General features: G+C 44.8%; 2 protein-coding genes across 2 annotated transcripts; both read left to right on the top strand.

Annotated features, from left to right (window-relative positions):
* The first annotated feature begins 309 nt into the window (after positions 1-309).
* Positions 310-823, top strand: LOC133885152 (uncharacterized). The gene has a single exon (XM_062324806.1). It carries the CDS (start codon positions 385-387, stop codon positions 688-690), a length of 306 nt encoding a protein of 101 aa, XP_062180790.1. The 5' UTR covers positions 310-384; the 3' UTR covers positions 691-823.
* A 3,091-nt stretch (positions 824-3,914) lies between these two features.
* LOC133885844 (uncharacterized) lies at positions 3,915-5,667 on the top strand. The gene is made up of 3 exons (XM_062325604.1): positions 3,915-5,033; positions 5,116-5,325; positions 5,409-5,667. Exon 1 carries the CDS (start codon positions 3,957-3,959, stop codon positions 4,983-4,985), a length of 1,029 nt encoding a protein of 342 aa, XP_062181588.1. The 5' UTR covers positions 3,915-3,956; the 3' UTR covers positions 4,986-5,033; positions 5,116-5,325; positions 5,409-5,667.
* Positions 5,668-13,216: the final 7,549 nt, after the last annotated feature.

Below are 13,216 nucleotides of genomic sequence, written 5' to 3'. Positions count from 1 at the left end.
GCAAGTATGAGTTTATATAGCTTCTACTTATGAGTATCGTACCTATTGCCATCTATATTTGGTGAACTTTTAGATTAGTTTCTAACTAGAATTACTACGAGTTGTGCTAAACAGTAGTATATAAGTAATTATATGAGAGTGATTTGTAAAATAAACTATATATTATAAATAAAAAATTAATTTTCTCTAATTCATTTCTCTCGTAAAATCATATTCCCCATAAACTTTACTTAGAATGACTTTGTGCATAGAATCATTTTCGATAGAGAATTACTGTGCCACAGAATTTGGATTGGGAGCTCTAATAAACAGTTACTAGATTGTTCCTCATCAGTTCCTCTGCAGTCTCCACGGAAACCCTAATCCAATCTCGTTTCCCTCCCGATGGGGCTCTTCTCGTGGTGGAGGGGAGGGCGACGTGGCGGCGGCGGCCCGCCGGAGCAGCGGAGACAGCAGCCCGCGGCGGTTGCGGGGGACGAACCGGCGGCGGCGGCGCACGGGGCGGTGGAGGTCCGGCGGCAGCGGCAGGCGTCTGACGCGACCGTCTTCGAGTTCGGGTCCGCGGCGGAGTCAGGTGCCGCGGTGACGCTCGCGGGGTACTGCCCCGTCTCGGATGAACTCGAGCCGTGCCGCTGGGAGCTGGTGCCGGCCGCCAGGGAGGGCGCGCCGCTGTTCCGCATCGTGTTCTGACCGCGGGGAGAGAGCACCTCATCTGGAATGTACCAGATTTTATAGGTATAAAGGTGTGATCTTTGAATGGTGTATTGCTAGTCTGCTACCCATGCACATTGAAATAAAACTTGAGATATTGATGTGTTTGTTACTTGGTTTGAGTTGTCATTGCTGGTCATGCGTTCTTGGCGTGATAATGGTTTGATTGGTCAAGTTTGCCGGTTTTTTTTCTCAGATGAACTAGCTAGCCAATTTAGGCGAACAGTAACGAAAATACCAAATCAGTGCATCTGAATGGATTTATTACCTTTGAGGGTGTGGTAACAGCATTGTATTTTGTGGGTGAGTTACAGCGTGATTGGAAAAATTTATATCAAGATGGAGGCTCAATCTACATGGGAAGTTAGAACGATCGTGGTTTCTCCTCAGTGGAAGTTGTTATTTGTGGTGTCATAATGCTAGAACTGGTCATTGAAATCTTACAAAGATCACTACATTCCGTTGCCGGAGTTTTCTGTTTTGGAAAGATAGGGCGTTGGGGTATTCTCTGTTGTCTAGGGAAGGACAGAAGGTATCAAACATTGAACCTATACTTGAATAGCTTTGTCATCACTGATAAGCACCTAACCGTTATGTGGCATGGAAACATTATCCCCCTGTGAGACTTGAACTAAGCATTTGCGGTCTATGGGGCTGTTTGGTTTTTGGCCCCAACAGGCGAAGCCAAAATTTGACTAGAGACCAAATCAGGACAATGCCAAATTTTGGCTGTCAAAATGGCGTTTGGTTTGAGGTCAAACCAAAATTTGGCCATCCAAAAATTTTGGCGGACGATTTGGAGATTTGCCTAGAAATTCTATAGAAAAATTTTGGCCGGCTAAATTTTTTTGAGGCATGACCAATTTTTGGCCTCAAACTAAATGGAGACTAAATTTTCAGGGCATGGCCAAAATTTGGCTTCGCTCCCTTTGGCCAAAATTTGTTTTCTGCCTTTGGTGTCTGTAACAACATATCTTCATACAATTTTATCTTCTAAGTTGCAGAACATATTAAAGACCCTAAATACTGTTGTGGTATGTGTCATCCATGTAGCGTCGATTCTTTTTTCACACACCAGTTGATCAATTTTTTGATTGATTATGGCTTGCTGGAGTTCATTTGTCCTCGCTTTGCAGTTCTGCAACACTAGATGGTCTGTTTGGGTCTAGTTAAGTTGGTCAAGTTGAATCAGAAAACAACCAGCTGTTCACAATTCTTCTCTGTGATTTATCTCACTAGATTATGGGAAATGGTGTCATGTGTTTAATCTTTCCTAGTTTTAGTACTATTTGATCAATGACCCTTAATTACCTTATGACATTGGTGAATTTATATTGGTCGCATGGAAGTGGCTCCAGATTTTTTATTGCTGTTGTATCAGCTCTGGGCCAACACTCCAGCAGTACTACACAATAATTTAGTGCTGAGCCCCTCTTGTAACTCAGGTTGAAAGTGGGACAGGGAGAGCAAATTATATGGTGATGTTAAAACTGTAGGAAAATAAATCGAAGCAGATACATATTGATCCGAGCGATGAACAATTCTGAAGACACCTCAATCAAAAACTGTTAAGCATGTAGGGTCACTTTTACCGAATTGTAACCTGCATACCTGTAGCAATCGAAGTAGAAAGGAAGTGTGCATGTATATAAGATGTCCAGTAAACTGAATACGTATATCATAGTTTGAAATATGACCTGCAATTGTTTTGAATAGTTTCTCTCTGTTATAATTTGTGAGATTTGTCTGTTTATCTTTCCCGCATTTCCTCTATGGAATGCTGGAGGGAGCAGCAGTGAATTGATTTTTGCCGGGACATTGCCTATCCAAAAGGAACCATCTGCTGTCGTCCGACCCTAGGATGCCTAACATATGCTTTGATACTAAAATCTACATTTTTTTCCATTTGAACTGATAAGTAAAAACCATCAAGTGGCTTCAAATCCAGAAGTTCAATACTCCTGCAGCAGCTTACCTGCGTCCTTTTATATTTATTTACATTGTTTCCGAGAATAACTTCATGGATCAATATGTATATATGTGATCCAAAAATTTAGTGCATTGTCAGCTGTGTTGAGTTGTATTGTCAGTCACTTTGTTTGTGATATGCGACTGTGTATAGGTAGAATGATACAGGTATTTCTCTGTTTATTTATTTGTTGACATAATTTCTTCACTCTTTGATACAATGAACGAACTGCTACGGTATTAGTTTTCGAAGTATTGGCTGCTATTAGTGGGGACGAATTATATTTCTTCATCTTTGGTGCAATAAACAAACCGGATTGAGTTCTACTACTGTGGGGGTATGCTTTGTGATGTGAATACCTGGTATTGAGGCCCAAACAGCTGCTTTGCAGATTATTTCCGCCGCAGCGAAGACATGAATTCGTTGCTCATTTTATAATGGTTTCGCTGCACAGTTTATAATGCTGGGCATGACAAAGAGTACATACTAGTGCTTATTTATCTTTTTCGTTTCTTGTCCATAACCTGTAGCATACGAACAGATACGAATCGATTCTGTTTTTTTCCAGTCGAACCGCCGGTCCGGTCTGGTTTGGTCCATAACCTGTAGCATACGGCTCAGATGATGATGGATCATCGACCCATATGAATCGATAGCAGCCCGGGGCCCGTGTTAACTAAGTGCGACTTGGTTAAGTGTGACTTGTTTTAAAAAATATGGTTAAATTTTTTAATTATAAATATGGCAATGTTAGTAAAAAAATTGAGTGTACGACGTGTAGACTAGGAGTTAATAAAGTGTGATTTATTATAGTTGTGACAGTTAACTAAATAACTATTTAAAAATCTATAACTTGGCTATAAATATGATAAAGTTAGCTGTGGAATAAAGCTAAAATGATATATTTGTATCTATCGATACCAGACTAAAATAGTAAATATAAATAAACAAATATATATTTTTTTAAATTATATGTATTCACTAAACTAAGTTAGAGATATTCAGACAACCACAAACACGCCGCTGGTCAACTAGTCGACTTGATCGCGTGTTCCTTTGTGATCGATCCGTCCATCCTAGTGAAATCCAAGTGATCCAGACCGGCACCTGGTAGCGATCGTTACGATCCGTGGGGGCCGTCCGATCCGGGACGAGTGGCGTCGATAGATGGAAGCCGATGGAGGCTCATGTGCCAGTCGATTTCTGATGGTGAGGCCCATGGGGCAGATAACCCCTTATCTTCTCTCGCAGCGACGCTTCCCGCGCGGCCGCTCCAATGGCCTTCAACAACCTCCTCAACCTTGCTCACTCCAAGGTCGCACTGAAACCCCCGCTCCCGCCACTCCCGACGCGCCCGTTCCTCTCCGCGCCATCGCGCCTGTCACCTTTACGTCTTTCCCTCCGTAGCGAGCCGCCGCCGCCGCAACGTGTCCGCTCGTCCGCGTCCACGCCGTCTGACGGCGCCGCACCCTCGCCGCCGTCGTCAAGGGAGGAGGCCGTCGCCCAGGCGCGGTCCTGCCTCTCCACGGCGCTGCAGAAGCCGCTCAACAACTCTGTCCCGCTCAAGAAGCTCAAGAGGCAGCGGCAGGCCCGGTTCCGCGCCGAGATCCCCGTCGTCGACGACTCGCCGGGCTCCCTCGCGCGCCTCACGTTCGACGTGTTCACGGGCGCCGCCGGGGTAAAGAGGAAGGGCGCGCCGGCGAGGCTGATTCTTGTCTGGCCCTCGGCCGAGGCGCTGGCAGTCGCTCTGCGGGAGTTCAAGAACTGGGGAGACTCGACCACGGCGCACGCGCAGCTGGGCTCGGTAGCGCAGGACTCGCTGAGCGCCTGCGACGCTGCGGTGTTCCTGGCGCCCGGTCCGTCGCAGGTGGAGAAGGTGAAAGCCGCCGCCGCCGCGCTGGACCCAAGGCCGGTGGTCCTGTTCAACCCGGCGTGGAGCTTCGACGAGGAGGAGGGCGAGGGGTTCGACGCCGGCGCGAGGGGCTTCGTGGGCTCCTTCAACGTGGTGTACTCCTTCACGGGGCTGGAGGTGCGGGGTTTGCTAAGCAAGAAGCGGGGCGTGCTGCTCCGGTGCGTCGAGGGCGGGAGGTTCGGCGGGGAGAGCTGGGTGCTCATGGTGGAGGACGACGCCCCAGCGAAGCAGGGGGAGTTCAAGGTCGTGTCGCGGCTGAAGCGGCGGCCGACGATCGGCGAGGTGGAGACCATGCTGTACAACCTCATGGCCGCCAACTCGCCTGTGACCAAGTCGGCCAGGTTCCTCAGGGAGATGGTGTCCAACGTGACCGGAGGAAAGGCGAAGCAGTGATTAATCCTGCCTACGTGAATTGATGTACTTTTTAGAGAGGACTTGAACGTGAGATTAGTTGCCTTTGGTTAGTGTTCCCGGCATCTTTTGAATTTCTTCTTACATTGCCAATTGCCTGAAACGGTTGCAGCGGCAGCACACTGCTAGGACTAGCTTTAGTCTGCCAACTCAGGCTGCATTTGCACGAAGTCTTCAGAAGAGAGCACCGCGAACCGTGGGGATCTGCGGTTTGATCGGCAGTGGTTACCTGCTGGTGTCTATGTGATTATGGGGTTTGAGGGGTGCAGTGCAGAGTGGAAATTTCGTTTAGGTGGGCAAAACACAAGTGTCTGACTGAAAGGTAATTGGCGCTTTTTTACTTTTAGCACTTGATTTCTGTTAGTGATTACTGTCATATGTCAAATAAACCTCCATTTTCCATAGGTACCACTGCACTGAATAATTATATTGACTGACGAACTAAGTTAAGACTACATCGCTAGCGGTGATCAGACAACAGAATGCCTTGAGTTATCCATCCAGTTTCTGCTGCTGCCATGCTTCAGCTTAGAGGCGTAAACAAAGAGATGCTAGTTGCTGCCGTGCCCGGATATACTTGAGCTGAGCAGGGTTGTAGTACTACTACTAACCAAACAGTGAAAACATATATACATAAACAGCACACGCTACCTGTGTCGATTTATGTGGAAGCGCTGGTACCCTTTCGGGGCAGCGTTTACGTGTTCAAGTCGCCATGCATCCGTAGCCTTGGCCGTGGAGAGGTCCTAGTTATCAGGTTTCTAGGTGGATGGGGTCGAGGAAGAGATATTACATACAAAAAAGTAAGGTACGATGGGAGTATACCTCTTCGAGATGATAGTTTGTTATGCGGAACGTGATCTCTAATAAATCTGGAATAATAGTATGGAACCATGACACATTTAATAGCTATTTATTATATAAGTTAGATATGATATAGATAATATATTATAAGTGTATCAGAAAGAAAAAGAAAATGAAAAAAAGGACAGTAAATAAATGGGCTGCCAGCCTGCTCAGCCTACTCAAAGCCCACCAACTTGTTTAACTCTAGCAACGGCATCCTCTAAGAAAAAAAACAAAACAACAAGCATCAAACACACACCCTCACAGCGCCGCCACCCTTCTATTTTTTTTTTAAAGTTAACTGGCAAGAGATCTGCCAATTTTTACATTAATAGAGCAGGAGAAAAGAGTAAAAATAGACTATTAAATACAAGAAACAACAAAAGGACCCTAACTAGGGCAACGAAAGAAAAGACGCTAGGCTCTTAGCTCTCGCAATGCACCAGGCTCTTGCTTCCTCCTTGATTTTCGCCACCAAGGCGATCGCCGAAAGTTCCTGGTGTTGGAAAACTCTTCTATTTCTTTCATTCTAAAGCTCCCAAATTATAAGGATGATGAGGGAATGAAAGGCCCTAGGTGGCACCCCTCGCAGGGAGCCGATTGCGCTCCACCAATGCTTGACGGTGACGAATGCGTCCCATACAGTTGTACAGTTTGATCTCTCAGTGCACCAACTGTAGATTGCTTCTCAAACTTGCTTGGAGAATCTGCATTGTGCGAAAATGTGGATCGCTGGCTCATCTGTGACTCTACATGAAGTACAGGTCATCTGGTTCGGCCACCCCCTCTTAATGAGCATGTCCATTGTCCAAATTCAATTATGGAATGCAAGCCATGAAAAGAGCTTGCACTTTGGTGGCGCCCAAACTTTCCAGATCAGCCGCTCCATGTCTTTGGATGCCGAGCCTAAGAATTGCGCTTGGTAGCCGCCACCCTTCTATTGTCTCCCTCGATCTCTCACCCGCGTCACAGTTCCCCTGATGGCGGCGGTGGCCACCTCACTTCCACGACGCATTCTAGCTATCCTCTTCCTACTTGTTGCCCGCGCTCTCCCGCCACGACCGCCCATGCTCCCACCGCTTGCCCTCTCCACACAAGAGGTTACCGCCAGCGCTCTTTGCCGTCGACGGAGATCCTGCCCGTCGAAGCTCTCTTCCCATCGCCTGAGCCCCCGCACCCGCGCTCTCCAGATCGTGTCCCCGGCGCAACCCAGACACATGACCCACATTGTCCGTGACCCGCATTTTGGAACGAGGAACCGTGGAACGGGGATCGCAGCATCGATCCCTGGTCTCGGTGACTAAGGGAGAGGTTCCCCACTCCTGGTGGAAGTTCGTCCACGGGCGAGAATGCGTAGGTCGCTACCTTGATCATGGCACGACTGGGGCAACACCGGGCGAGAGCTGACTGGACGTCTGAGGCCTTCGCTGTACGGTGGCCTCGACATATGAATCACCGATACTTCAATTACGTTGTCGTATCCGATACGACATGACATGGCGATACATTGGAGTATTAAATTTTTTGATTTTTTTTAAATAAATAAATAGTTCTCGATACTTCTTCGGATTAGGATTTTGCGGCGAAATATCCGACCACCACACTATCACGCCAGTTTTTCCCTAATCGGTTATTTATGCCAGTTTTTATCCAGAACCAATAGTCATACTTTATTATCGATGGATCTAGCTGAATCGACGATAATAAGAGGTAAGAAATGGTGTTTCTATAGTAGTGAGATAAGATGATTGATGGGGTGTTAGTGACATGCATGCCTAGGTTGCATTGCCAAGAGTGAAATAGGAATATGCTCACGGTGCTAATAAAAAGATGTACTAGTAGTTGTGCCAGTGGGATGAAAACAATCGCCACATTTCTAAGTACTATTGAATAAAGGAATTATCGCAACTGTGTTCTATTGTTGATGTTCATTCCAATATACCTTGTATCTGTATGAATATAATTATCATACATATATGCAAACTATCACATGACATGTGCTATGAACTCTAGATGCAGAATGATCAGGTGATACATTAAATAACTTGGGTGGAATGGGTGGGCTAGGATCAAACTTACCAATAACTTGAGATGTGTGAGGGTGGTGACCGATCCATACATGCTTTCCTGGTGAATTGGTTCCTTGTGGTGCTCTTTGGGGCCGTCGACTGGTTAATTGATAGAGGTGAGCGCCGCAGTCGACTTCGGTTGTGTGAGTAGGCTTAGAGTAGCTGGGATTAGATGTGCATCGATCAGTCCCATTACTTACTCAACGTCTTGACCTCCACCTTGAGATCGCTCACCGTTGCCTCAAGCTTTGGTTTTCATGCTTCCAATGACACGGCCACCGACTCTAGGGCCTCGACACACGCTTCATTCTACTCCAGATCAATTAGCTGATGCTCCCACTTGAGGTCATTCTCCTTGAACCGCTGCTCAAGCTTGAGGTCTGAATCCTTGGACCTCTTGTCCAATACATCGAGTAGAAACTTGGTGGCCGGATACATAGCGCCTTGCTTGCGTTGGAGTCTGATAAAGTGGTCGTGGTGGATGGGCCAGAACGTTTGCAGCTATATAGAATTTAGGGTACATAGCAGAAATTCAGGGATAGAATTGGATTCAACAAGAACAGGAAAGTAGGAAGGATTACAAGACTTGAAGGGGAATGAAGGTTATGTTTCTTCTTATTCAATGCCTCCTTTACTCGTTTCGATATGGCTATATAGCGTCATGCTTACATCACAAGCGTACACACTCTTACATGGCCTTGTATCTTGGGTGAGCTTCTATTGGGCCTCCACCATCGAGTCTACGTCCGGAGCGGGACAACTGGTCGATGACCAAATTAATCGTGTGATGTATATATCATTGCTCGTTATTACATCATCTCAACTTATAGCTAAAAGTTGGATAGAATGAAAATATCATAATAGACCACATGAAAAAGGAAATTAACTATCACATAGCCTACTACTAAATCACCACTCGTTCTTGGCGCAAAATCCATGGCCGCCACTTCCAATACTTCGCACACCATGAGGGTCTCATCACTGTCTTCCTCCTTCTGTAACCATCTCTAAAATCTTAGCCAATAAGTGCCCCTAAAAAGTGCTTCCATAAAATGATGTCATTGATTTTTTTTTATCAAAGACAATACCAATGCATCAAAGTCAAATAGCCCAATATAGAACAGCCACACTAACTAAAATCCTTTTTATTTTACTTTCCCCTATGCCTCCCATACATCCATCCAACATATGGCTAATGATGGTAGGTTTGTTTATACCTAAAACAATTTGGACACTTCTCCATATTGAATTGGTAAAGTGGCATTCAAAAAAGAGAGACATTGTAAACTTTCATTGTGATTGTAAAAATTGCATTTTAGGCTCCCATTCCAATTTCTTTTGGTCATCATATTTTTGGTCAAAATAACTCCTCGACCTAGATACCATAAGAAGATCTTTATTTTAAGAGGAGGTTTGAGCTGCCACCACTTATTAGGGATTGTAACTGGTTGACTGATAATTTGTTGGTACATGGAATGAACTGAGAATTGTCTATTCACATGCAGACTCCACCTAAAAGAACCCTTTCTTGAGAAAGATTAATATCAACTAGCTTATACACTAAATCCTACCAAGCAGGTAGTTTATCTCTAATGATAGCTCTGAAGGAAATGTTGAGAGGTATTAATCTCATTACTTCCACAACTATTGCTTTTTTTTTCCTCACCACATTGTAGAGCAATGCTCCCTGAGAGTGTTATTCTCTAACTGAGTATCATTCCAAAATCTTATCTAGGAGCCATTCTATATTTAGAAGGTTACCCACTTAAGGAATTTACTTTTAACTTTTATGAGACCTGACCTGAAATAGGAATCCTCTAGTTTTCCTTCTACCTATGTTAGAGCCTTGCTTCCTAAGTATTTATTCCTGAGCAGTCTTTGTCAAATCACATCCTCATTTAATAGCTTAAAAATCCGCTTACTAAGGAGATATATATTTTTGATCGATAGATTAGCTATGCCTAATCCCCCTTGGTCTTTATGTTAGCAAAGTATATTCTATTTTGTAAGTCTATATTTCTTCTGATGATTACCCTCCTGCCAAAAAACCTAGATAGTAAATAATCTAGCCTTTTTAGCACTCCTCGAGGTATTTTGAAGGACATTGTAAATACGGGAAGACTGCTTAATACTGAGTTAATGAGTACTAATCAGCCCCATGCAGACATAAGCTTTTCTTTCCAACTACTTATTTCTTCTCAAATTGTTCTTTTACTCTATTCCGGTCTATATTCTGTAACTTTCTATGGTGTATCGGGATGCCAAGGTATCTGAATGGGTAATTGTCAATTTTACACCCGAATAGTTGTGTATATTGGTTTGCACATTCATTTGCCTCCCCATAAGAAAATAATTCACTTTTATAAAAATTGATCTTTAGATTAGAGAGTTGTTCAACGACATATAATAGAAGCTTCATATTCATTGCTTGCTCTAAGTTATGCTCTATGAAAATGATAGTGTTATCTGCATATCGTAGAGTTGACAAATCACCATCCACCAAATATGGTACAACTCTTAATATTTGATCATCATTATTTGCTCTTCAAATTAATATTCCTAGCATATCTTTCACAATCTAAAACAATATAGGTGACTGGGATCTCCTTATCTCAATCCTTTGTGAGTTTGGAAAAAATGGGTTAACCTCATTATTGACTTTAATCCTTACATTCCCTCTAGATACAACTTTGAATCCACTCACACCATTTTTCTGATAACCCTTTTTGTTCTTAAGGTTTGTTGAAGAAATGACCATTTTATCTAAAAAGAAGAAGAAGAAGAAGAAGGAATGACCATTTAATTTTATCGTAAGTTTTCTCAAAATTAAATTTTAGATTACTCATTTAGCTTTTTCCTGTGCATTTCATGTATAGTCTTTTGAAGAATTATAGCCCTTTCTATAATATTTTGACCAGGCATAAATACAGTTTGTGTAGACCGCACTATATTTTCAGTCACATTACCAATCATATTAGTGTCAACTTTAATGAATATTTTAAAATTAACATTTAACAAACATATTAGATAGTATTATAATATTTTAGAGGTATTACTCTTCTTAGGAAGAAGCATTATAACACCAAAAGCAACTCAAGCATTCCGTCGGCAGCCAACAAGTTTAGGGCTGCCGTAGAGCTAATTCTTTTTCTGAAGTTACTAATCTGTTTTGTCAACTTCCCTGGTCTGCTCGTTCCACTGGGTCAGGTACTGTTCACTTGGAGACCTGATTTCTTGCCCAACGTGCCTCGAACAAAGGCGAGGGAGTGATTAAGCCTGCCGCGCATGCATGAATGGATTTTGTTTTCTGTTTCACAGAACGAGAAAACGCGAGATTGATTGCCCAGGCCAGGATCCGTGTTCACGGTATCTTCTAAAAACATGGACTAACGGCTCTCCGCTTTTGATATGATATATATAGCTTAGGGCGAGTGCTCCACTGTGACAGGTGGTAGCTAGGTGGCACCGTGGCACGCACAGACTGGCGGCACCGACTCATCGCAGCCTTGGCCGTGAGACCGTGACAGTGGTGCGCATGCATGTCGCAGCCGATAGAGACGTTCGCCTAGGTAGTCACCGGAGCGTCCGCGGGAAAAATGGCTTAGACCGACTCCAACGGATACGGTATCCGTGCGGCATCCAACTGTTGCGGCCGATTTGCGGTTCGGGGCGCCCGCAAATGACTCCAACGGAGGCCATATCCGGTGCGACAGGGTTGCAGGGTGGGAAGACAGTCGGCAAAGGCAGATGGCTCTGCAGGAAGCCTTTTCGCGAGCGGATAGGAGAGGGGGCGGCTGCTCCCGCGAAGCTGCGGAAGAGGAGCTGGCGAGACGGCGCGGCGGTGAGGAGGGCGGGTTGGGACTCCGGCGGAAGCGCGGAACATCAGGGTCCTCGGCGGTGGTCCCTGCGGAGGAGGAGACGTCGGAAGCAGATCCGGCGCGGGCATTTGGATCTTCCCTGCCGTCCGTGGGCTCGGCGACGGCACCAAGAACGACGTCAGCAGCAACGTAAGTTCTCGGGCCTCTCAGATCCAGTAGTTGCGGTGGCCGACGGGGGGAGCGTGGTTGTGTTGTCGGCGCTAGGGATTGGGTGGCAACCTGCCTGTAGAACCATAGTTTGGGAGTAGATTGGGTACGAAGTAGCAGCCCTCCTTAGCACACCATGAAGCTTGGTTCTAGCTGGGGTTCGTCGTCAGAGATTGACAGATTGTAGGCTTCAATCCTGTGCTTGTGGGAGTAGAGCTGTGGTGTCCAGATCCATGTGTGCCTCGGTTGGACAGATTATGTAGCGGTGTGTCCGCATGAATCAAAGTATACTTCAGAGTATGGATTGTAGATTTGCAGTAGGCATTCAGAAAACTTTAGTTGTCACTCCTGTGCTTGTCAAAGTATACTTCACAGTATTAAGATGCAATTTCTTTGTTGGTCATCTTTTATTTCGTTGCCAAATGATATATATGCAGTACACTATGGTTGCAAACATGTACATGGACGCCTTGGGACAGCATGGCATTGTTTCTGTTTTGTTTCCTTGGCATTGTTTGTGTTTAATTGCCTTGTGTCATATTCCAGATATGCAGTACTTTCCCTGAATGAAATGTTGTTCTTATGTCACAGTGCTCACTATGCTTGTTGCCCCTGCATACAACTCGTCACAGTGTTCACAACATGTATATGTAAAATGGTCTACTTGTGCCACATAATTTATATGTTCTTCTTGTGTAGTGGTCAGTGACACATGCTCACTCCATAAATTTGTTTGACATGCATGCTTATCCTATGCTCATTGGTCAGTCCAAGTTATGGAAAGTGTAGCTGTACCTGTAACCTTGTAATTATGATGCACATGTATGAGTACCACCAGCTGATTTGAAGGTACCTTTGCTGCAAAGGCATATGTTACAGTTGTGTATTAGTTCGTGCAACCATGTTATCACAGTCCAAATCTCATTTTCTGCATTTTACATATATTGTTAGTATATGTGGCATCTTCTTCTCGCAGTGCACCTTTGCTCCTTACTCCCAGTAATCAACCTGCAAAGTTACATGAAAGTGAAATGTACAGAATGTATGCATGATTCGTAGGTAATAATAATAGATTCTCAGTTTAGCCATTGCTCTCATTGGTTGTAGATGGACGCTGCTTCGCTTGCCGCTCTTGTCTCAAAAATGCAGGACCAAGTCGAACAAATGGCGGCGGAACTCAAGAACGTCGTGAAAGACAACTTGAGTACGGAGAGCACCCCCGCCGATGTCGACCTGAACCGAGCTCTCCTTCAGGTCGAAAACATTGCAGGGG

Source organism: Phragmites australis, chromosome 11 (assembly GCF_958298935.1).
Source record: "Phragmites australis chromosome 11, lpPhrAust1.1, whole genome shotgun sequence".
NCBI lineage: Eukaryota > Viridiplantae > Streptophyta > Magnoliopsida > Poales > Poaceae > Phragmites > Phragmites australis.
Note: the sequence above shows the minus strand (reverse complement) of the source record. Positions and strands in the feature narration are given on the sequence as shown.

Coding starts and splice junctions, on each gene's coding strand:
- LOC133885152 (XM_062324806.1), top strand. CDS start 385: ATGGGGCTCTTCTCGTGGTGGAGGGGAGGGCGACGTGGCGGCGGCGGC.
- LOC133885844 (XM_062325604.1), top strand. CDS start 3,957: ATGGCCTTCAACAACCTCCTCAACCTTGCTCACTCCAAGGTCGCACTG.